The sequence below is a fragment of the Macrosteles quadrilineatus genome, unplaced genomic scaffold (assembly GCF_028750875.1).
Source record: "Macrosteles quadrilineatus isolate MER2022 unplaced genomic scaffold, UCM_ALF_1.0 Scaffold_19__1_contigs__length_3004403, whole genome shotgun sequence".
NCBI classification, from domain to species: Eukaryota; Metazoa; Arthropoda; class Insecta; order Hemiptera; family Cicadellidae; genus Macrosteles; species Macrosteles quadrilineatus.
The window spans coordinates 2,310,187-2,336,512 of NW_026542612.1; the positions used below are offsets into that span (position 1 = coordinate 2,310,187).

Genomic DNA, 26,326 nt, shown 5'->3' on the forward strand with positions numbered 1-26,326 from the left:
ACGTCGCTGTCTAAGGAACGATATGAGGACGTTCATGTTTATTACAACACTGGCGACGTGCTCTGGAGGGTATCTATAATTTAGCATAATGTTTCATTTAAATAAAGTACAAAAATATAAAACTGGTACCTTAACCTTAGTAGCCAATGGGAGCCGAGCCAGGGCACTTTTCCTTATATTCCAGGCTATTCACTTGACAGTGTTCCCAGCCATCGATGTATATATTATAACTACGTAGTTAGACCATAGACTAACCAACACAGGTAGACATTTTGAAGCTTGTAGAAAGCTTGCGTTTCTAGTTCATGTCCGGTGACACTGATCGGTAGTGTCAACGACATTTTGATTCTATTATTATAGATTTTTCATTATTTTTTTTTACTGTTTGGTTATATAACTAGGGGACGAGTTATTTTTAGGATTAGATCATATTATTTGGTTAAACGAGGTTTTGACTGAAATAACAAAAAAGCACATTTTAAACAACACACGACCTCTACAGTGCACTGGACAGAACTAATAATAAAATTGGCTTCAGCTGTTCCATAAGGATGAGAAATGTACTAAGGGAGTATGTTTTATCCATGGTTAGACCATATACATCGATGCATACAAGCATAGATAAAACATACTCCCTTAATATATAACTAGACATTCCATTCTAGTATGCATCACGTAATTGAAATTAGTCATTGACAAGTGTGTTTCTGTCAATTATTACTGATTTCTGTTGGGTACTCTTAACTATTTCTTTTTAACCAAGCCAAACAAATAAAATATTAAGAGCAAAAATATAATTTTAACAGTAGATTCCGTGAATGGCTCATGCAACTACGTTCTTAAATATAAACGGCTACAGCTGGTTCATATAGATACAGTATTGAAACGTAAATGATTCCAGATTCCATGCAGTAAGCTACAAAGCAAGCACGTCACACGGTGGGTCTGGCGTCTGGCGCAGTACCTCCGTGCTAGGCTGTTGCGACCAGTTGCGACATCCCCACAGTTATGTGTTGGTATTGGTAACACAATTCGGTCAGCGACCACACCCATCAGCAACAACGTGTTGACCTTCTTTGCTGACCAAAGCCCTGCTTTCTCTACCAGGTAGCGCTGAGGAGGCATTTCAGCTTGTGGTCGAGCCATCTTCAAGTTTACAAATATTGGGGTGAACAATTTCAGCATACAGGATTTATTAACAACTTAAACTGTTATTTGTGTGCTATAAAATAGTATAAATCCTTGTGTAAGACAGTTTGTGGGAACTATAATTTATTTTTGTAAAAAATACAACCGACTTCAAACGCTCTAAAAAGAATGAAATAATTTCAATAAGGTAAACTTTTGTATTAGGCAAGCTCACGTATTTTTAGTCGGCGCGGCTCTATGATGATTTTTTATACAAAATTGAAAGAGGGTGTCCATATTGCAGGTGACTATCTATAACTAAAGTTGTTAATCTGCATGTCTTTTTCATAGTTATGCGTTAAGTGTTATTTTATTACCGTAATCAGAGATCGGCATATTATATTGGTATTAACGAGCATCTTTAAAAAGATTATAACGCATTTAAATGTTTCTAACATGGAAAAGTAACGTTTTAATACCAAACTAGCTTCTTTTCCCTATCATAATATCAAACTAAATTATTTTCCTATTCATATAGAACATTTGTGTGTGTTATTTTCATAATGCATTTATTCTGAAGTAAACATAAAACACAAGAAAATATTTCCTTTAATATATAAACAAAACAGTTCAGTATGTTTTTATATATTTATGTTATTCAGCTACAATTTATTGATTTTCAAAATACACACACAATATTTAATTTCAATCATACTGCAGTTTGAGCCGCGCCGACTTGAAATACGTGAGCTTGCCTAATACAAAAGTTTACCTTATTGAAATTATTTCATTCTTTTTAGAGCGTTTGAAGTCGGTTGTATTTTTTACAAAAATAAATTATTTCATGATTTTTAGTGACTATGATTTTTTTATATATTGATTACTTGAGGTTTTTTGATAAGCAAAACTGTTTGAAACAATCAAAAGTTCCACAGAACAATCATTATTTTAAAACTGCTTGAGTCACCTGTTCAGGTTACATAATCAATGGGTATGAAAATAAACATTTTTAGATATTCCTTAAGAAAGAAAGAGTTGTCCATTACATTAGGCCTAATGAAAAACTAATTGTCTTTTCTTGATACATTGAAATGTCAGACATCATCGTTTCCTGCAATCGGTGTACTTCTACATTATAAAAAGAAATACAGTAACGTCTCAAGCCTTTTGGAACAATATGAAAGTTATTCCTCAGCTACCAGCACTAAAAAATCTCTCAAAAGTGGAAAATTGGTCGATAACACGTATATTACCTTTGGAAAATATTATATGAAAGATTGGTTCAGCTAAAAGTGGTGTAAGTCATGTAGGGGGTTTTGTTTGCTCAAGATATAGCCTAGTCAAAATTGCAAATCATCTTCCTCTAGGACTTTCCGAAGCAGGCATAATAGTATTGATATGTTATAGTAACTGGGTAGAGAATATTAATAAACATTCCACATCTGCAAATGGAATATGTATATGAAAGATTGGTTCAGCTAAAAGTGGTGCAAGCCATGTAGGTGGTTTTGTTTGATCAAGATATAGCCTAGTCGAAATTGCAAATCATCTTCCTCTAGGACTTTCCGAAGCAGGCATAATAGTATTGATTTGTAACTGGGTAGAGAATATCAATAAACATTCCACATCTGCAAATGCATGTTTAGTAATTAAAATATTTAACACTTTTAAGACAATTGACGATTATGCACTGTCACACTTCTTAGGTCGAGTAAGGAATAATTGCATTTAATTTATATTTAGACCTGTTTTACGAATGCTTTGGTTTTCACAATACACCTTTATTTGTCAATATCATACAGCTATTCACTGAAACATATATGTTTTTTTTAAGTCAGAATATTCAATACTAAAAACAGAATTACTGTATACACAAATCAGATCAAACGTTAAAATACATTTTTTATTGTAACAAAAACAAAATGCAGGGCAAGAAATAGTTTATTGATCAATATGAAGCAACTGTTTCATGAAGAATTGTCTCTAGCTTCATTTAAATGGTTTCAACTAACAGCTGTAGAAATGTTATCATTATTTATTGTCTTCTCTGCACAAATGTAAACAATCTGCACAAATGTAAACAAAATAAATGTTGAATATTTAAGGTTTTCAGAATTTTTCACCGAAACAAATATTATACTTAAACATAATATATAAGGTACCAAATAGAAACTCTCCTGGTTATTTTGGTGGTGGAACCACACTGATCGGTAAAAGAATCGCAGAGAAATTGGTGAACATACATAGAAAAAAAAAACATCGCCACAAACAAATTGAGAACCTCCTCCTTTTGTTGGTAGTGGGGAAGTCGGTTAAAAAGGACCCTATCCTGCAATCAAATTACGTCTTGACGTGATTTTGTTAAAACAGCTGGAATTGTTTTATTGACAGTGCGCTGTGCGTGTTCCCATGCGCAATGCGTGTTTCGCACGTCACTCGCCAACCACAAACTCCGAGGTGTTGGTTGTCAAGGAAGTGAGATTAGTGTGTAAGACGTCAATAAATGAACAGCCCTTTGTGTGTGGAGACTGCCGAGCGACAAAGCCCACAACATGTGATCGATCACGTTTTTGCTCTAATTGTTGCCCATTGTCGCCCGATCACTCACGTATCGGCTTATAAATATAGTTCATACGAGGCAACAAATTGGGTACTAATTTTTGTGGCAGGCTTTGGGACATATTCGTGTAATTTGGTAATATTCTTAAACGGTTTTATGATCAAACAAAATTTCTGGAGGCGCCGGGTATCGATCCCGGTACCTCTCACATGCTAAGCGAGCGCTCTACCATCTGAGCTACGCCCCCAGTTGATTCAAGTAAAAGTATAGATTTGTATTAAATATAGCAATGTGAATAAAACGTGATAACTCCCATGCATTACCAGAACTAAATTATATTAAATAGTTTCACTATGGATATTGGATTAGGAAATGTAAAAATATTTAAATTATAAGAAAGAAAAACACTATAGGCTACATAGTGATTGGTACTCAGTGTGACAAAAACTTTTTGGTGTAAGTACAAAGTAAATGCAGTATGATGATGCATATAAAATGTCCCAAGTCTAAAAATTAGCTTCTCAAAGAACTATTTTATGTTTTTCAAAAATAACTATATTTTTAAACTTAATACAGCTATTTCTCAATTACCTGTAAATGGATTTGAGTAGATAATGTCATGTTCGTGTTCTACATTAAATTTTGAATAAGAATAATACAAAATGACAGAGGATCAGTTGTAAAAACTCCATTGTAAATAGATTCAAAGATAAAAATTAAGATGTTTGATAAAAATTAAAAAAAAAACATTGGTCAATTGCATTTGTTCACACCCTGTATACAAGAAAGTGTCGGAATATGTTAAAAACTGCGCCATTTTATAAGCTTTCCAACCATATGCTACCATTGAGCTTTATGTCTGCTTATGTATGCTTTCGTGGTTTGAAGACTACTAAGCATGGTGTCTTTAACATTTAAAACATAGAAAGTCGGCATGTATTAAGAAAAAGATGTATTTTTGTTTCAGCTTGAACAGTAAAACAGTAAAAAAGTTCCCTGTTTTCTGGCATTCAAACCACTAAAACAAACAAAAAAATATGTAAACCTCAATAGTGTAGCATATGGTTGGAAAGCTTATAAAATGGCGCAGTTTTTAACCTATTCCGACACTTTATTGTATACAGGTTGTGAAAAATGCAATAGACCATAGTTTTTTAAATTTGTATCAAACATCCTAATTTTTATCTTTGAATCTATTTCCAATGGAGTTTTTACAACTGATCCTCTGTCATTTTGTATTATTCTTATTCAAAATTTAATGTTGAACACGAAAATGACATTATCTACTCAAATCCATATACAGGTAATTGAGAAATCGGTGTATTAAGTTTAAAAGCATGGTTATTTTTGAAAAACATAAAATAATTTTTTGGGAAGCTAATTTTTAGACATGGAACATGCATCATCACACTTTATTTACTTTGTACTTACACCAAAAAATTTTTGTCACACTGAGTACCAATCACCCTGTATATTGAAAAGTAAACAAATAACATATGATAAATAATTAATTAAATGATGTGAATAAGAAAAAAGTCTTCAACAATGGATTTTTAAATTTCGTAGACAGGTTTAATTGGATTTTTTTTATTTAATTATTATTTAAAATTCTCAGATGTAACCAAGTGTTTTCTCCTTTTCTATAAGAAACAGCAACATGCAATTAGGTGATTCGTCAGGAGTAGTTCTATAAAGTTAATATAGGTAATCAGTTTGTATGCTTTAAACATATCATAGGTTTTTAACATATGTTGTATGAGGTTAGTTTATTTTATCATATTAGTTTATATCGGTCGTTGTGTATCCGACATTTAATTTAATATCCATTCGTGAGGTGTTTCAATGGAAAGGAATAGACTTACTTGTGAGGGGTGGATTTGTTGAGTGGTCCAACCCTCCTTAGCTCAGGTTGAATGGGTCGTTTTCTGTCTCCCCTAGGAGTGCCAAGTAGGGTAGATAAGGGTTAAAATAGTATTACAGTATTTCCCATTCAAAGTTAATCGGAGTAATGGACGTTAGGGAGCGTCCTGGGACATGTGAACGGTTATTAATACAAGGCGGTATAAACCAGTCTATAGGCTAATGGAATAAACTATTTTCTATATATTTATAAATTCATGCAAATAGTTGAGTGAGGGACGATGTTTAGAGGCCTAAATTTGAATTTATTGACCGTGGAAATGACAACAGGTAACTGTGCGAATGCCGGTTTATTATCTGAACTATGCGCGTATGACAGTATGTCACATGTTCGAATAACGAACGTTATTCTTGAATGAATATTCGTCTGAATATAAAGAAAAATTATGCCCACCGTAATCCTACTGTCAAGTCAATAATTATATGTTATGACGATTTTTTAATTTTAGTGTAGGCCGATATGTAATTTCGTGTTTTTGTTTTTAAGGCAAAAACTGAATATATTTTGAAAGATGATAGTAACCCAAAAAACATTTGGATGTAATTTTTCTCAATCCAAGATGGCGTCTGAAATGACCGTTGTTAGGCACTATTTTTAGGGGTTTCCTAAATATCTCGAAAACAATGAACTTTTGCATCCTATACTAAATTAGAAAATTAAGAATATTATATCTCCTACAAGAAAAGGATATTATGTACCTATTTTCGTTCAACCATTTACAAGATGTAATTAAGATCTTATCCAATTAGTCCTTCCATAAGAAATACATGTTAATATGTATCTTAAATAAATGCTAAACATGGCAAAGCCTATTCGCCTAAGGTCAATATAACCGATGTTCTTGAAATCTTGAAAAATTGTCCAGCTGTTTGACATTTTAATCAAAAAAATTGTTCCAAGATTAAGGTGAGAGTGAGCACACAAAACAGTTATAAAGGATATTATGTACCTATTTTCGTTCAACCATTTACAAGATGTAATTAAGATCTTATCCAATTAGTCCTTCCATAAGAAATACATGTTAATATGTATCTTAAATAAATGCTAAACATGGCAAAGCCTATTCGCCTAAGGTCAATATAACCGATGTTCTTGAAATCTTGAAAAATTGTCCAGCTGTTTGACATTTTAATCAAAAAAATTGTTCCAAGATTAAGGTGAGAGTGAGCACACAAAACAGTTATAGGCCTAATTTAAGAAACTGTAACAAATAATGCGGTTTTTGTGACCTTGCCAACGCCTTAATTTTGGAAAATTTTTTGTGATTAGATTTTCCAATTGCTGGAAATTTTGTCAAAATTCAAAAGTTAAGCATTACTGTACATTTTATTTTTCGCTTTCAACAAAATAATTCGACGAATTTTTATTTCGTTACAAACGAGCCTACACAGGTTCACCCTTAATTTAATTTAATTTTGTTTCATGAGTAATTTTTAAATCTTGACAAAATTTCCATATTGTATCTTTAGTTTACATATTCTTGACAATGGCTGTGTGATTCTCCTCAGTATGAAGTGTATAGTAGTTTACATATTCTTGACAATGGCTGTGTGATTCTACTCAGTATGAAGTGTATAGTAGTTTACATATTCTTGACAATGGCTGTGTGATTCTACTCAGTATGAAGTGTATAGTAGTTTACATATTCTTGACAATGGCTGTGTGATTTTACTCAGTATGAAGTGTATAGTAGTTTACATATTCTTGACAATGGCTGTGTGATTCTACTCAGTATGAAGTTTATGCTGTGTGATTCTACTCAGTATGATTTGTATAGTAGTTTACATATTCTTGACAATGGCTGTGTGATTCTACTCAGTATGAAGTTTGTAGTAGTTTGACATGTTCTTGACAGTGGCTGCGTGATTCCACTCAGTATGAAGTGTATAGTAGTTTACATATTCTTGACAATGGCTGTGTGTTTCTACTCAGTATGAAGTGTATAGTAGTGTACATGTTCTTGACAATGGCTGTGTGGTTCTACTCAGTATGAAGTGTATAGTAGTTTTTATTGATAGTTGTTGCTGTGTGATTCTTCTCAGTATGAAGTGTATAATATGTATGAATTGTATAGTAGTTTGCCATATTTTTAACAGTGGCTGTGTGATTCTACTTAGTATTAAGTGTATGATTAATTATTGCCGTTATGTTCCAGGTATGAGGCTAAAGGTTGGAAAGGAGATTTCAGTGAGTGTTTAGTCCTCAGTATACTTATTTCATTGCCAACCGCCGATTATCAATACGAGTAGTAGGCCTACGTTCCAACGACGTCAAATGTTTACATAAAAACGTAGGTGTATTTGTTAAACAATGATTAGTAAGTTATAATAAGCTGATCCCGGTTGTAAGTCGGTATCTGCTGCCCTAGTGTTTATGATTACATTGTGTTGAACATAAGGAATCCAATAAAACGAATTAGGGACTGATTTTAAGTATTTCGTATAATCCCCTATCTAATTACTTCGTCTGCATTGCATTTTCCCACAGAAATACATATACTTGAGCCTTAAACCTTTAAAGGTAGTTGAACCCTTTTCGAGTTTAACCTGTTCATAAAAAGTATTTTGGCTCTACGATAAACACAATAAAGCAAATAATGCTAAAATTACTTTTAACTATTCATTTGTGAAACACTATGCAACTTGACAATACCATGAAATATAAGGTAAAGTTTGATATGGGTTTACACAATTTTGTATTCAGGAACAGATAGTATATTAATTAAATAAACTTTATTTTAAGTTGGAAATACGACAAATTTTCATGATATTGTAAAATTATTAAACACCGTACTTAACATGTATTCATTAAGCAACCTTTCAAGCCAACTGTTAACATATACAAACTAAGGCAAGTACATAAAATTCCAATTCTCAAATTATCTCGTGATTGTGGTTAAAAATCTTTCAATGAGGCCCTGCATAGTCATGTGGCCTACAGCACTGCCATGGGTGATGAAGTCTCCGTCGCCGCGCCCGTGGTCCCATAAGCATGTAATTGGTAATTCTTAGTACGTACAACCTATATGATATTAAAAAGTAAAACAAATAATAGCAAAATATTATTAGTACTACAATTACGTAAAATATCTGGAGGCGCCGGGTATCGATCCCGGTACCTCTCACATGCTAAGCGAGCGCTCTACCATCTGAGCTACGCCCCCAGTTAACGTGTCAGAAGGTATATTGATTTAAAATATTGAAGGACCTTGCTCTACAAGAATGGATAAATATTCGAATAAGTCAATAAGTAATAATTTAACCAGATTCACAATAATACAATAGCTCCGTAAGACACTCATTAAATTTGTTTCGAATCTTACTTTTCTTTAATTATTTACATTGAAAGGACTTCCTCTCTATCAATGTGAGAGAAAAGGATATAAAAAATGCACGTAGGACGGGCCAACAGCTAGTTTAATTGAAAACCAACCTTGATCAAAGATATGTATATACTATGTTTCAATGAACCAAACAAATTAAATTTTATCGGAAGTATAGCTATTACGTAGGCCTCATGGTAAGTCTTGAGCCCGGGACCGATTTACTTTTTCATTTTGATGCCCCCAGAGGCCAAAAACACTATTCGTTAAAATTTATATATATATGTGTGTGTCCGTGAACGTGATAACTTGAGTAATTGTTGTTCGATTTTGATGTAATTTGTTTTGAAGGTATAAACTTAAATGAGTTCCTGAACCAGCATTGATGGGACGATGGGAACGGGGTGTTACGAAGGGGTTTATGATGTAAAAATTTGTTTATCTCATTTTTGACCATCAAAACACAAAATTTCCCAATTTAAGAACTAGGCTATATTGAAGTGCTTATGTGCGGTATTGGTTAAGGAGAAAATTGCAAATTTAAAATTCCCATTTTTTTATGGGGAATATTGTAAAATCCCCCATTTAGATTGCTTGTTTATGGATATATTTTGATCAAATTTATTTATATTTATACTAAGCTATTAATATTTTACTAAAAACACACACATTAGCCTCCCTGTAGCAACAAACTTAGGTACAAATTTAACCTGATGTCACTTAAATAGTTTTAATTGTACATCAATTCAGGCAAATGGAAATTCGCTTAGTTTGCAGGTTTGCTGCGGCGTGGGTATTTACTTTTTAAAATAGATGGCAGCCTGTTCTGGAAGTTTAACCAAAAGAGGCCATGGTGTTTTTTTTTTGGTTTGTCATTCAAGTTTGGACAACATATTCACCACATATGCGACAAAGCCTCAGGCATGCTCAAAATGATCGGCTGCTCCGCAAGACACTGTTAGAGCATCCACGCCTGCTCGATTTTGTGTGCCAGCCAGTACCTTCGCCTTACTACTATCAGCTCAGCCTTAAAATTCACTACCTTCGTTTCGTCCACGTACGGGAAGAATGAGTGTTCACCTGGTATTGTAGAAATGCATGTTTGGAGTATGTCAATAACGTGAAAACTACTTGCCCAATAGAGCTGATTTTTTCATGCGTAGAGCCAATAAACCACAGGCTGAAAGTAAATAGTCAGCTTTTATTTTAATAATGTACTAGGGCTCTGTCCTGACAGTTAATTAAGTCCAATGTTGTTCTTTAAATTAACTATAAAAATCCTTCCGAAATGCCACTCAAACCGGTACGGCAATCAATAGTTTTAATTATTAATACAGTACTTATGAACTCAAACTGGGCGAAGCCCGCGGGTTCCAGCTAGCTGGACTAGAGGTCGTCCAGTGGTCGAAAACTCGACCAAAAATATGTAATGTACAGACTTCTCTATTTTTTCCCCACGCTGTAAATAAAACATGTGATTGGAATATTTCTTCCATTTGTTTTGATTTTCTGTTTATATTTCGATGTTATTTCGTCCCCAGAATGACGACCTATTTAAGGCCCATGTTAAATTTTTTTTAATTAATTATTTGTGCTTATTTTTGAGCCTATTTTAATTTATAAAGGGATTCTGCACATTTTTAGGAAAACACATTTCTAACAGTATGCGTAGATCTTCCCTGCGATGCACACGAGCTGAGAAAAAGGTTTTATAAAAACATGCATGCATATTAATATATAGATTGAGTGGACTTAATTGATACAAATATGTTTATGTACATATTACAACTGTAATAACGTCCGCACGGGTGAGTACTACGACTATCCGCAGTACTATCCTGATAATTAGACCAATTCATAATTACCAAGGCAAAAATGTGGTTCGGATTCCACTATAAACTTAAGGTCCCTTAGTTGCCATTAGCTGTATGGGCTATTAATTAACAGCTGTGTATAAGGAATGTCGGCCTTAGTCACTAACAAGACTACAAGATCGCGCCACTCATCCTACACTCATCTCCATTCATACTTGGCTTAAAATACCTACTTTGTATGGTCGCCATTTCATAGAACAGTATTAGAGGTAAATACCTAGTAAATGTTTAATTCGCAGTCTGTCTGGCCACAAGGGTGGTCGTTGGCTCAAGTTGAAATGTTTATCAACTTTCTAAAGTAAACAACTTTGTTTGTCAGATACACTAATGTAGGTGACGTGTATTGCTAAGCCTCCTGTACGGAGCGTGACATGTGCTTTTACAACCCTCGCCTCTAACAATAATTATGTGTTCATTACAACAGTAATATAACTTTAAAAATATATTTATCACTAGGGCATAAAGTAACCTTTTTTACCAGCGATCGTTTCACATAAAAAATATACTGTTAAAAATACACTGTTTGTGTGTGATAAACTATATTTTCCGTCTAATTTCAAAAATATTTTTCACCACACTCTGATGTTTTTAGCTTTTTTACATACGTAAATTGGTGGCTGAAAGTTAAGTTTTGCTGGCCATGCCAGCTGTGAATCCATTAGTAGTGAATAGTGGTAATAGGGTATAGTGTGGTGAACAATAGCGTTCGTACCACGGACCGAAATGGTTTTGCAGCTCTCGATCGTTTTAATTTCTCGACTTCGTCTCGAACTTAATCTATCTCGAGCCAGCGAAACTTCATTTTCGGCCCTAGGTACGAAATATACTATTACAAACTAAGTTAGAAAACTAAAATATGATTCATATCAAAATAACCTCTCAAAACAACTTCCAGCCTGTTTTAAATTTGCTAATTCAAATAAGCAGCTGTTTAGTAAATGATTCAATTTCGTCTGTATAGCACGACTACTTGAACAGAACCGGTATGAATCGTAAACATTTAAACAAACTACGTTGCTGGCCCGAATCCTATACTTAACAGGATTAACATAATATGGTTTAGTCAGTTCCATTTTAGCAATGTTAAATAATGTTTACTTTCGGGCTAGTAACATTATTTGTTTAGTTTTACCTATGATCCATACCGTGTTTGTTGATGTTATAGTATTTGTGCATTATACCATTGACTATTGGTTACTGAAGTAGACATCCCATCTATATGGAATTTCAAATCCCATAACACCACTATACTGTTGTTAATCATCTTCTGGTAGACATTTTGGTATTACAGTACCTTTGAATATGGATACTACTTCAGTATCCAATAGTCAATCTACTTGGTATTACTGTATTACGATATTGTGTAACGTTTAACACTATACCACATATCGAAGATAAATAAGTATTCTATAAAGCTAAGTGTTGCATTACTATGTGGATGTACTATGTGGTTACAGTATATAGGATGGACACTGTAGATTTGATAGGTTTTGAGACATAACTGGGACAGAGAAGATTGTTCTCAAACTGGTTAATTAATGCCCAGATAGTGCAAAATGTTATATTGTGTAAAAAGTCAATAGTGTAAAATCTAAGTTAATAGTTGTGTAAGCCAGTCACGGAATGCGCTAGGGTCTAAAATTCAATTTTCAACTTTATTTATTGCTGCTGACCAAGTTGATGGGTCATAACAGTTGTTATAGCTCACCATAAGTCATTCCATTAGTTTGAATTTCTGAAATAGTCTGTGTATTCGACAGAAATTTAGTGATTTAGATCAGCGCTATCTATCGGGGGAACACAACAACTAAGATGATTTTTATTTTGAAAACTGGCGACAACTATAACATAGGGATGGAATGTTAGACTGATAAAACTATTGTTATATTGAATTATTGACACAAGAATGCAACTATAAGCTACAACCGATACATAGTTTCGTTTTGCTATTGATTACAATTAAAGTTAGTTAACAACCGAGTTTACAGCAGCTGACTTTTACTTCCTAGGGACTAAAAAGGTGTTTTTATTCCCTTGTGAGTAAAAGAGCTACATAGACTTTTTAGATTGTATCGTTATCAGTTTCTTTTTCATTTACTGTATTATATTTTCAAATTTAATTTTTCACAACAATGGAATCGTCATTTACATTTGATTGACCTTAGATATATTTTAAGATTTTTAATTCATGATGTGTTAGCTAATACGTATCGCTCTTAAGTAACTTACGGAAATAACTGTTTAGCTGTTCATATACAGTACAATGGAAAAACATAACGGGATTAATTTTATGATAACTAACTAAAGGTAAACAATTCTTGAAATTATCTGTTTTGTAATTTAGTTAACAAATAATGGTAGTATGACGAAATAGTATATCTCATTGCTACTGTTGTACCGAAAGTGGTATATACCGGTGCACGCCCAAGTTTCATGTGTGTGACAAAGCCAAATTATTCACGCGCGAGGCAAAGCCAAGCTTGTGAGAGTAATTTTATAATTTGAGTTAAGTCATTGACTATATAACACTACTATACTGTTGTGTAGTGTTGTTGGTGTTGTATAGTCAATGGTTAAGTGCTGGAAAATCACCTTCGGTACAAGCTACAAACGATACTTTTCATTACGTCGAAAAAATACATACAGAATTACTGACCTCAGTAAAATTAAAACCATTATATTTCCTGATTAACTATATTTCAATGTAAAAGCAAAAGCAAAAAGGTTAGCCTATAGTAAACCTATATAACAACGTAAAAATTAGTCCAGGTTTAAGGGGATATGGCAGTGAAAATGCTAACTTCCTTAACATTATCACTAGGTCTTTCAAACTTATACCATATGTTTTATAGGCATAAAAATAGGTATAAACATAGTTAAAAGTAAACTTTTTCGTTAAGTACACCCTTAATATTTTTTTTTTTTTTTTAGGTAATTAACGAAATTTGATATAACTTCAGTTCTAATTATTGGATTTTAATCATTAAACCATCAGTTTGCAGGGAATAATGCCCTCTAAATATTTAGGTAGAATTATAACAGTATCTTTATTTATTAATTTTTTATGGGTCATTTTGTAATTAAAAATAAATAAATTGGTTTTCTGAGAAAATAAAAAAATCTTTTTTCACTTTAGAATAGACATACATTTACAATTCTACCTAATTATTTAGATAATAACATTCTAAACACTTGGTATAAATTTGAATCATGTAGCATAAACCGTTTTATATCTTCATTAAATTTAGTAGTTAAAAACGTTAAAAAACTGATTAGCGGGAATCGCACGCTAAAGTTGCACTTGACTGTGTAATGGTGATACTTATTGTTGAGTTATGGATCAATTTTTTGTTTATGCGAGCATTTTATTATTATTTATTATATTATTATGTAATTATTACTTAATTATTTTATTATTAATATTAATAATAATGATAATTATTATTATTATTACCAAAATAAGTCAATGACCGGACTTTTTAAAAATATTTTCCGTATTTTTCTTAATATAGCCTAAGCACAAAAAAATATATTTTTTTTATTTTTGATCAATTTTTCTTATTTTTAGCTTTATAAAATAAATAATAGACAAATTTAAAAAATAACTTTTTTGAAAAAAAAATCATTATTTCACTGCCATATCCCCTTAAGGTTATGCCCATTGTTCAGTAAACTCACACACTAAAAGCTTAAAACACAGCAAACCAGCACACTAGCACACTAGGCAATGCATATTTCTGTTCACATGTTTATAAATACAGTAAAAACAGCTGGTTTCAATAATAGAAATAAATTGTTAACAAACACTAGCGTGCGTGGTGGGCAAATGGAGATCTGATTGAGAGCTAGGGAAAATCAGCTGATCGTAATTTCCTTGCTCTAAATTAGAGTTTGGTAAACAGTTACTTTCTTTGATGTCAGCTGTCATTGAAAACGGCTAATTTCTGTACGACGCGACTTGATAAAAATATTTAATAAACTGAACTCCTTTAGGAAAGAATTACGTTAATCTTACTACATGCTAAATACCATCCGTTTTAGGTACTTCAATAGGTTGAGAGGGGTACGGCGTTTCTGCCCATATCATAATCGTACCTTTCAACGATAAACTTCTACAAGCAGGCCCTAATAATGCAGAAACCTGGTACGCCAAGAGCCATGATATTGCCATTTTCACCTTTCACTGTTATTTCAGTAAAGCTTTAAAAATAATTAGGCATTGTGTTTACTACAAGTTATAGCTAGTTACCCCGTCAGTGACAGTGTAATGGTATAAGGGTTAGATGTATGTACGGGATTGCCGTTTCACCAAATTGGACTGTGTAACCCCATAAAGCGTTGACTCTATCTCTATAAGCCTTATTCATGATTTTCTACTGCCGCTGGCGACGTCGCCAGGCTACCTCGTGTAATAGGGGCCTATTCTTTGAATCCATTGATAACTATTATGGAAGTGTTTATTTCTTTGAACACTTATATCTGTTTTAAAATTTATTTACGTTTGACGAATCATGCCAACCTTATTCTGCCTCATGATAAGTTTCAATTGTACCTGACATAAGTTCGCCCTAACTGTTATACACATACGTAGAATCCAAAACTACACTTGCCACACCGAAAATCGTATGCATTTTAACCTGGCAATCTTAGCATGCTTTTGAAAGAGAACCTTTCTACTTTTGCACGAAACTATATTTGTCTTCTCCTAGACCTTAAAACTTTTAACCGCTGAAAGAATCCAACATCCGATCAACTTCTCCCAAAGTTTCACAATAAAAGCTGTTAATCCATCATGCGACTCTCTACCAAAGTTTACCAGTATTTACTTTGCTACGAAGATTTATAGTAGTTTACGGCTTATGAAATCTGATTAAATCTTATGCTCAACTTCTTACTTTACACTATATGTTAAGCTGCAAAGTAAAATAAAACTACAGGGTGGTTGTGACACCTTTGGTTTACTGTACTATTAATCATGAGGTTTTTCATTCAACTTTCAACGAAACCTTACCTTTCCTCAACTATTCGTGTTGTATTTTATCTAAGTTTTTAAGTATATTTTTAGTGATATTAGTTGTAATTCTTCGTAAGGTGTGCAGGCGGCTAACTTAATTAAACATCCTAACTTGTTTTATAAAATCTTCATTTTTCGCGCACACAAAGATGCAAGTATAACTTTCGGATATTTGAGATTGGAATTTGTTTACCGTAAGATGTAACCTGAACAAATTTCTTGCGTTATACTGTAGTTTAGAATACAATTCCACTAAATAACCGATAACGAAATATTTTTTAATACATTGTAAAACTCGTAACATATAGCGGTTAAAGAAGTTTTAAGCCATTTTAATTTGTTAATCCATGCAGTCATATAAATGTATCGAACATTTTTAATTGTTTGCATCGGTTTTCGTCCTCCAAGATTTAGAAGTAACCTGATTCATAACTAGCCGTTATTTCTTGTTACATTGCAAAAATACATTTACAAGTTTCAAATTCATATCATAACATAACACTAACGCCATAAATTAATTCTAAATAAGTTAAATAGTTTAGAAAAGTGTGTGTCACGTCCTAGGGTAAGAGCTAGAGTTATTGGCACTACCATAGTTATTTTCACCTTTTTTTCAAAGCCTCGTACACATAAATGCAAAAGTCGGTGGAAGAGGGGAGTTAGTTGCTGAGATGCCCACATGAGTTCACTGTACTTCAGTGTGTGTTTGGTTATTCCAGAGGCCATGCCAACCTGCACAGATTTTTTTTTCAAATGCTTAGCCGATTTTTATTGATTCTTCACATTTCCTTAAGAATCTGACAAGGACTTACATACCTGTTTATTGTTTCCTATTAAAACTGAACGTTAAAAATTACGTTTTCATTATTTCATTAGTATTAGGAAGGACTGATTTGTCTATTCCCCCCACCCATTTACCCATATACTTAAAATTACCTAATATATGAGGGTGCCAACAACTGTGTCTAAAATATGTAGTGATTTAGTTATTGGCACAACCTTGGCACTGCCAATAACTGTGGTAACTGGCATGCCAATAACTGTGGTAAATACACTAATGCCGATTGGCACTGGTAATTATTGTGGTTATTGGCATGCCAATGACTGTAGTCACTTGTAACAGGTGACACTGCCAGTAACAGCATTTACTGTCATGGAAGTCTCTAAGTTATCGTAACATGGTTACACGAGTATATGCTATAAAAAATAATTTATTTAGGCCAATATACTTAATTTATATATATAAAGATACAAAGCTTCACATAACTAATTTTTACCATATTAAAAAAGGGTAAACCAAAAACCGATTTATATTATGTTTAAAACCACGAATCCTAGAAAAATACCGGTATGGATCATAAACAAAAACAAATGACGTTGTTGGCCCGAATCCTATACTAATAGCATTAACATATGTTTTGGGAGTTCCATTTATTCAATGTTAAATAATGTTTATTTTCGGGCCAAAAACGTCATTTCTTTATGTTTATGATCCATGCCGGGTGGAAAACCATTAAAATTCCGTCGAAAAGCCCCAATCAGGACCAAATACGTAACAAAGAGAATAAAAAATAGGCCTACAAAAGATGAAATGTGAACTTTGTAATGAAATATTTCACAGGAAATATTTTGATGGTATTGATTACGACGAACCAATACCAATTAATATGTATAAAGACGGTATTAAGTTCGGTAAAGGTGTTGCCAAAGAACTGAAACTAGGCCTACCATGAGCAATTTTAAGGATTTTAATTTTACTTACTGTATAATTTTCATTGTTTCTTCTATATACTATAATATGATTAGGCATAAGTTACATCACGTAAGACAACAGAGACCACCTTAGTACGCTTAAAATGTAATATTTGTAGACTTTTTTTATAGGTGCCAATAACTGTGCCAAGATGTGACAATAGCTATGGTTGATGGTGCCAATAACTATGGTTTTTGTATTTTTTAACATTTAAATTTTTTAATAAACTTAAGTAATGATATATATATTTTCTTTATACATCCCAGTATTCTCAGTACATTCTGCTACATGATTAAAAAAACGTAGATATTAAAAAAACTATTGCAAAAAGGAGCTGTGGTAGATTTTTCCGAAGCCTACCGTTAAGGTGCCAATAACTGTAGCATTTACCCTATCTAGGAAGGAGCAGTTTTTGTTAGGGATTTTCACTCTAGGATGCTGATTGTCATATTATAAGTTGACAACTACCGTTTTATCCAGACAAATTACAAACTTAGCATTTGCCGAATCTTCATCCACTAATTTTTTTACTGATATAACAATTATTTTAATTGGTATAAATTATAATCTTGTTACACTTCTGCTATTTTTCATAACACCACTATTTAGTATTATCTAAATGAAATTACAGTTTTATGCTTTAAATGAATGAATCAAATATACCTTTAATTTTAATTGTTTAAAGTTACAGCGATGGAGTTACAACATTGCCCCAACTTCAGTTGTATACTTCTTTGTGGTTAAACAAAAACATATTCCTAGCTAAGATAGAAATGATGCTCTATTTACCTGATCTGTTACCAATGTCAACCTATTGTCCAAACTTGCTGAAGTAATTATTTATTTATGTGACTTCACGAAGAATTTTAGGCAATCTGACTGGTTCACACAGTAACATAATTTACAAATACAACTAACTGTTTCCTCTTACTCTCTAATCACAGTGAAAATGTATGAAAATTTTGAATTATTCGTACTTATGGAATATTATATGATTAATTTGAGCTTAAAGGAATTATGTCTTTGCTTACAGACCTAGTTATAGCATCACTACAGTACTACTTGTAGACTACTGTTATCCCACAGAAAATCACTAGAAATAAGTGTTTGCCCTTGCACTCGCCAGGTTTGGGAAGTCAAGACCTAGCCATTCCAGCCACGCCACGAAGGCCAATTCTCTCGCCAGGTCTTCGTTCGAAGCAGGTTTTTTAGTTCGAATACTCAAGGTTTTCACAGTACATGAGGCGAAGAATCCGACTTTCCCTGAACACTTGATGTTTACTACTGGTTCTGGCCATTTTCTGAACTCGCAGATCTTCCTTAAGGTCTCTTCTGCTGTTCGTTCTGACGCCGTTTGTTGGAATATTACTTCAACTGCAAACAATAAAAAATACTGAGCATATGATGCATTTACCTTTCCTCTAGATAAAGTGTTGAAATTAGGATTGCGTTTAACAATTTTTCTAAGCGTTCACAGACTTAATAAGAGAGATATGATACCGATATGACAAAATAATAGTTAAAGCGCTCGCCTTCAAATCAGAAAGAAGGCTGGTATCATGAATTGTGAATTATGATATCAAATTAGATTGATTTTGACCCTAATAGTGTTTATATGTTAGGATATGTCAAAACATTGGAACTTTACTTATCATAAAAACTCGGGGTTAAACCATTTTTCAACAATTTATCTTTCTGGTTTTCCAATTAACATTCCCTGCATTTTTCATCTAAACATTCGTAGTACCCTACACGCACATACGTCATATTCATCTTTGTGCCGACCGTTATCATATCAGTAAGATTTATAAATAAGAAATATTTTTGAGTAAACCGAAAATGAAGGTATACCTTGAGCTGGAGGGATGTAGAAGTCAATGAGAGCAGGATCTCTCAGTAGGTCGCAAACTCTCTTTTCATACAATGTTTGGCCTTCTGTCTCTACCTCTTCCTTTTTATGTACAACAAATTCTCTGAGCAACCGCTCATAGTTCAAGCAAGATTTGTTCCCACCAGACTTATCGTCCGATCGACTAGGCGCGTCTAAATCTAGCAAGGTCGGTGTACCTAGTTGTCGTGGTCCTTCCTTGTGTGTGTTACTCCCCTTTCGTCCCTTACGCCTCGTCACACATAGGCCGAGATGTTTCACGACAGCCACCACTAGATTCTTGCGATTTACGAGTCGTGGTTTTTTAGCTGGCGTCTCGTATTCAATACTCTCTCCGTGAAGCCCCTTGTTTTGACGCTTTCGTCCATATGTGTTATTATCCAGTCGTTCAACTTTTGGTTTCCTGTTTAGCTGATTCCTTCCAGGCTTTTCTATATCACATCCTTTTACCTTCAGTTGCATGGTTGGATATTCACATTTAAATGTATTACAAGTGAGACCGCGTCTCTTCAGTCGCCGATTGAATGTTTTACTCTCAGATTCATCGCAAAGAAACCTCTCTTTCTCCAACCGTCTGCTCGGGTGTTTGCGTTTGCGTTCATCTGAGGAGGTTTCAACTTCATCATCAGAAGAGACTTGGGATGTGTGCTCAGTTTTTACAACAGTAGTCTCAGTTTTTACAACTGTATTCTCAGTTTTTACAACTGTATTCTCAGTTTTTACAACTGTATTCTCAGTTTTTACAACAATGCTACTATCGGTTTTTATAACCATCTTCTGGGTTGTATCGTTGTTCAAAGTAGCAGAAGACTCATTTGGGTGATCACGTTTTCTAAAACATTTAAACTGCATACGCTTGACGAATTCTAGGTAGCTCTGTTTTTGAAAACTGCAGCTTGTTATACTTGGGTTCTTTTTGGTCTCGTCTGACGGTTCGATTTTCACATTTGTAATTTCAGTCTTAATGTTACTTATTAATAATCCACTCATTTTCTGAAATAAATTCGTAACATGGAATAAGATGTAATATGTGATGTGTTAAGTTATATCTTAGTTATTTTAATATAGGTACTAAACGAAATATTAATGCGAGACACTCTTGTATTGTAACCAGTAAATTGGTACCTAAATAATCCCCGGCCTCGAGGTATACTGTCTAGAGTGGTCAACACTAGTAACTGCGCAGTAATAATATGATAATGCTTTGTCCTTTTAACAAAGTACGCGAATTGGCCACTTTGCTTTCCCAAATCAGTGGTAGAACATGTACATTGTAAGAAAAATAATTTTTGGGCTACAAATATAAACATATATTAATAACAACTAGCTTGGTATTGTGCCATGTCTCCATCATGGTCTATCGTGACGAAACAACTTTCATTATGCCACCCCAACATGGCAGACTACTTAGTGGAGTGAAATGGCTCATTACCCCCCCCCCCCCCAGAGTGGTTAGGATCCGTCTTCGTAATATTTTGTTAGAATGCGTGACAAATATTATTGTCCTTACTGGCAAGTTAACGAATATATTAAAGATTTTGCGCATTTTTATTTAGCAAAACAGACTAACATGGCGATCCGCCATTCATTTTTCCACAGCTAGTAAAATAGCCTATGTGATCTGATTGAGCAAACTCTATATTACCGGATAACCTAACCTACTAGTGACTGTTTCAATGTCAATCTTTCAATGTCGAAACAGTCAAAATTCACAAGAGAAATAAGATTTGTGAGAATAATGAAGACTCTGTTAGTTACTGTTGAGTTGGCCTATGATAACAAGCAACATTATTTTTTGAAGCTGAGAGGAAATCTTCTGCCTACTAGGCGTTGAACGTAAAGGAGAGCCCCAACTTGGTGCATTTCTGTAAATGGATTCTAGAGGAATTACCAATGTTCTTAACCACAAGTAAGATTGTAAGTTTCATAGAGAGTACTATATTAATGATATAATTTAACAGTGTAAAATAATATTGACTCTTTCGTGAGAAACGTCAAAGAGATATTGGGGTTAGTTACATCTCTGAATCACGTCTATAAAACGGTTCTTAGCCTTTTGCATATGTGGAGTGTCAGTGTAATATACCAAAAATATAGGTAAAGTCATACATGAACTCAGAAACTATTGGATCTTTTATTAAAAAATCTTTAAGAAAAACAACTTGAAACAATTGCTTATTAGCAAAGGTGGATCCAAAATTACCAAGGAAGTGGGATGTGAATAGGTTAATTTATATTTCTTAACCAAAACTAATACATAAACAAAATTTGTAAATGTTCCAATGAGTGTAGTATGCTGTTTGTTAAGGTTCATGCTCTACCATAGACTGATTGTAGACTCACTTACCTTAATTTAAAATTCACAATTTTGAATCAAGTGTTTTCTTTATAATACAGTCCAAGGAAACTTTATAATTAAGTAATAAATGATTTTGTGTAACAAATGAGACTCACAAAAATAGTGTCACAAATGAAATTTGTGTTTTTCTTAAAGAAACAAACAGCTGTGTTTAAATTTAAGAGTGGCATTTTTAAGAACAGTATAAAGTAACAAAAATAAAACCAACACATTGAATGGAAGATTATTACACAAATATTTTACTCGTGGCTTTCAATTATAACAATTATATTTCATAATTCTTAACATATTAAATACTAAAACTTATTTATTGGTATTTAACTATTTAACTACTACTTAATTACTACTTAATCAATGAATTGATCACTTTTTACTTTCTTCCCGTATGCATTATTGTATGAAGGTTATTTTAAATATCGCTATGTACCGTAGCTAATAAAAACCCCTCTTTCAAACATCAGCTTACATCTATTTCATAAATAAAATATATAAATATTGATAAAAAAATTGATGTTAGGTGATGTTGTTACCCTAAGTGCAAAAATAATTAAGTATCTATACACAGGAGAAGCAGGACTTTTCATTGATATTTTTTATTTGGTATTTCCGGGTTTTTCGGTTTTGTTGGTAGAGGTGGGAATGGTGAAAAAGCTTAATTTGGGTTAGTAATATTTTACGATCACTATTGCTTTTGGTGGCTTTTAAAGGTGTCCGTTGTCATGTCTTTTGTTGACTTTTTATACAGTTCAAACTGTATTGACATAGACGAACATCATAATATTAGCACCTTTGTTGTATCAACTGGGGGCGTAGCTCAGATGGTAGAGCGCTCGCTTAGCATGTGAGAGGTACCGGGATCGATACCCGGCGCCTCCAGATATATTGTTTTGCGATATTACATATTTATAATCACCCAGTCTAAAACTTTGGTGCTGGTAGTGATCAAAAGTTTTGTTTAATATGTAACTGAAATGTCGTTAATTCTTTATGTAAGACTAATGTGGTGGTCGGGGGGAATATTCAAGACCCCCAACGTTTGATAGCAAGCTAATTCTGTATCCGTTCAATCTTTATATGGCTTCGTAATTCCTCCAATCCCTGAAGTGGCGTCAAGTTGATCATGTTTTACGTTGTCTGCTGTCATAATCACAAGCCATGTTGGATTCTAACACAAATTAATTCAAAGTTAGATTTTTGGTTCTCTTCAATATAAGGTATTGATAATAGAATATTTGATTATTTTTTTTGAAAGAAACTTGAGCGTTCTTACTTTCTACTAAACTAGTATTGTATTTCATTATTGTGACAATGGCGTATACTTTTACTAGCCATATGATTCGATTTAACAGTTTTCAAAGATATCCGTCACGAAACTTGCATCTTGGTGTCCACCGACATCCCGGAGTGCCTGTATTTGTTAAGCTGCAGTCCGCTCAACTCTCGTGTAGCTCGATTGCTAGTCGTGTGCCGTAGTCTCATTTTTTATTTGCAAATTTAATTTTGTACGCAATCTTTTTTGAACCGGTTGTTTTGTGATAATTAAAACCATAAAAATATGTCAGAAAGTAAATAAACTTTGTAAATATTTTCTCACTCCTGTTTTATTTTTTATTTTTATAATTCTAGTATAGATTAAAGGAGTATAGGTACTGTAGTAGAATTGTCTACCCCTTTAATCTATGATGCTAGGTTCAATAAATTGGATAGCAAAAATTTCTGACTTCTTTTAGATTTAAATAGTCCTAATGGTTAATCTGAATACATTTTTATGGTTATACATGGTTTATGTACAATACATAGTTTCTATTTCAACAAGTCGAAATATATTGAACTTATCCAAATAATTCGATTTGTTTACATAGTATAACATAAACAAAACTTGTATATGTTTTAGTATTATAACCAAACAGTAAATCACACGCAGACAATTCTACTCTACTCATAATTAAGTCGGAGAGCACACTCATGCGCAGCCGGGCATGCGAGGCACATCACAACGGGTATTCCAAGTGGTCTCAGTTCCCACAAGTTTACTAATTTCACAGCATGGGAAACTAAATGTATTTATGTTGATTTTTGGCTACACAAACCACTGAACAGTATGTTACCATTCGATATCAATCATTAAAAAAGTGTTTTCGCAACAACTTATTTTCCTACTTATTTTTAAACTCAGTAAATTTGAGGAGAAGTTTAGTACATAACACTAATAATACATTAGTTTAGTAAAAGTTAGTTATAATAATAAGTGTAATAAGAAATTCATTCTACTGGAAAATTCTCTTTCAGTTAGTTTAACTAATTTACCTAGGGTGTATGTGTAGGAAGTGGGGTAAGTGGAACCAGGTTTTAGCATTGTTCAACTTTGACCTTACATTGCTTAGGTAATATTATACTTGTAATTGTGAAATTGTTTGTACCATAACAAATTCTTAAAAATAAAAATAAGTAAAAAAAATTGTTTTGTGGTTTCAGTTGCCTGGGGGCAAGCCATATCCGAATTATATAGCCTATATATATACAGGGTGACAAACAAGTCTGGAAACGGTTCAATATCTTTTTAACTAAATTCGTTAGAAAATTCAAACCTTTCACATCAACTTATATGTATGAAAACTACTTTTTGCAGTCATTGCCATTATTTGACCTTCACCAGGGGACGGCCCACGAGGAGTAGGTACATAATCTTTAATGTAAGCATAGGTTGATATGCACATCATTTTAAAGGCCTGGTTAAGTGGAGTTCATTACCGGAAACCGCGTCAAAAAAGGTTCATCCGTTACAAAATGGCGGCAGTTCAAAGTTCTTGCGGAATATACCTGCAGAGGCCTTAGTATTGGTAAATACTCATAGTCAACATTAGCAGGGAAATCTAAAACCCGGTTAAATTTGTTTTGATGATTGAATATTATTAGTCTATGAGCTAGTTGACTTTAAAATACAGTCTAAGCTCTCAAGCTAATGTTTAATACGAGTATTTGCCCATACTAAGGCCTGTGCAGGTATATTTCACAAGAACTTTGGACAGCTGCCATTTTGTAACGGATGAACCTTTTTGGACGCGGTTTCCGGCAATGAACTCCACTTGACTAACCCTTTAAAATGGTGTGCATATCAACCTATGCTTATATTAAAGATTATGTACCTACTCCTCATGGGTCGTCCCCTGGTAGAGGTAAAAAAATTACAATGCTTGGAAAAAGTAGTTTTCATACATGTAAGTTGATGTGAAAGGTTTGAATTTTCTAACGGATTCAGGTAAAAAAGGTATTAAACCGTTTCCAGACTTTTTTGTCACCCTGTATATATTGCAATATATCGCATTGATAGGATAGTAATGAGGGGCAAGTGGGTCAATTGGGAAACTTTCTGAAATTCTGGGACTTTTTTAATTATAAAAAAATAATGAGTTATAAACACTTTTTTGTAGACCTTTGCGGAAAACTTTGTAAAATGTAAAGAAACGTAAAATTGAAAGATATTTTAAAGTAGGAAATTGTAGAAAAATAGTACAATTCATTGTGTGTGGTTGTAGTATAACTCTCTGGGCACATGATTCATTTGAAACAATGTATTTTAATATTTAGTTTTAAAATCTAGCACATATTGTCATGGCAAGTTAGTAAAAAAAAACCCGTTTTCTCAGCTTCTAGAACTGTTACTAATATTCCACTTGCCCGAACAGCAAAATTTTGGGGGCAAGTGTAACCACGGTTGGAAAATCGAAGTTGTGATAAATGTAATAAATTTGAAGTGATATTCTGAATCTACATGCAAACAATAGTTAGTACACAAAATATTGTTACATTTACTTTTAAAATGTAAATACAACAAATTTTCAAAGTTTAATCTTTGAATTTACATATAAAGGTCGCATGGAACCTTTTTTAACATTCAAAAAGTACATTTTTTCATAATATGTTATTTAGCTTTTTAAGGTTAAGAACCTTAGAACAAGGTCCAGACAATGATGGCAATTAAGCTGAAACTTCTCTTATCAGTTGATTGATAAGCTGCGGTTACACTTGCCCCCTGGTTCCACCCCACTCCACCCTAATTAATTTATTATCGAATACACTACTTTATCCTAGTTTTTTTTTTAAATACATTACCTTTACAAAAGCAAGTTATGAATGTGCTTATTGTGTCATTTCGTACATAGTTGTGTGTATATATAAGTACTCAATAAATGATTAGTCGGCAACGGTGTTGCAAGGCAAGTTGCCAAGGATTGCATGTTTATACATCTACATTGTTGTTGGTAGTATTGCAGCTTATCCATAATGGATGTCCCTATAACCACTACAGCCTGGCATGCCGTAGCCTCTACAACATACGAACTGTACTTCGTACTTAAAGTCTTTTATACTAATTGGTCGTGATAAATAATTCCATAATAATTTACGGATATGTTAACTTAATAATTAATTTTTTTTTGTAGTTAAAACTTTTTCAAGTGAGTTTGTTTGGATTGGAAGAATATAAGGTATGTCTTACCCTTCAGAT

At 33.2% G+C, this 26,326-nt stretch overlaps 1 protein-coding gene and 3 non-coding genes across 4 annotated transcripts; 1 reads left to right on the forward strand and 3 right to left on the reverse strand.

The window, feature by feature from the left end:
* Positions 1–3,862: 3,862 nt before the first annotated feature.
* On the reverse strand, positions 3,863–3,935 carry Trnaa-agc (transfer RNA alanine (anticodon AGC)). The gene has a single exon. It is a non-coding gene; the product is annotated as a tRNA-Ala (tRNA).
* A 4,764-nt stretch (positions 3,936–8,699) lies between these two features.
* Positions 8,700–8,772, reverse strand: Trnaa-agc (transfer RNA alanine (anticodon AGC)). Its single transcript has one exon. It is a non-coding gene; the product is annotated as a tRNA-Ala (tRNA).
* Positions 8,773–18,176: 9,404 nt separating this feature from the next.
* On the reverse strand, positions 18,177–21,920 carry LOC129005289 (uncharacterized). The gene is made up of 3 exons (XM_054434139.1): positions 21,808–21,920; positions 19,424–20,453; positions 18,177–18,946 (listed from the first exon to the last, which is right to left on the reverse strand). The coding sequence occupies exons 2-3, from the start codon at positions 20,448–20,450 to the stop codon at positions 18,666–18,668; spliced, it is 1,308 nt and encodes a 435-aa protein (XP_054290114.1). The 5' UTR covers positions 20,451–20,453; positions 21,808–21,920; the 3' UTR covers positions 18,177–18,665.
* Positions 21,921–22,622: 702 nt separating this feature from the next.
* Positions 22,623–22,695, forward strand: Trnaa-agc (transfer RNA alanine (anticodon AGC)). The gene has a single exon. It is a non-coding gene; the product is annotated as a tRNA-Ala (tRNA).
* The last annotated feature ends 3,631 nt before the right edge of the window (positions 22,696–26,326 follow it).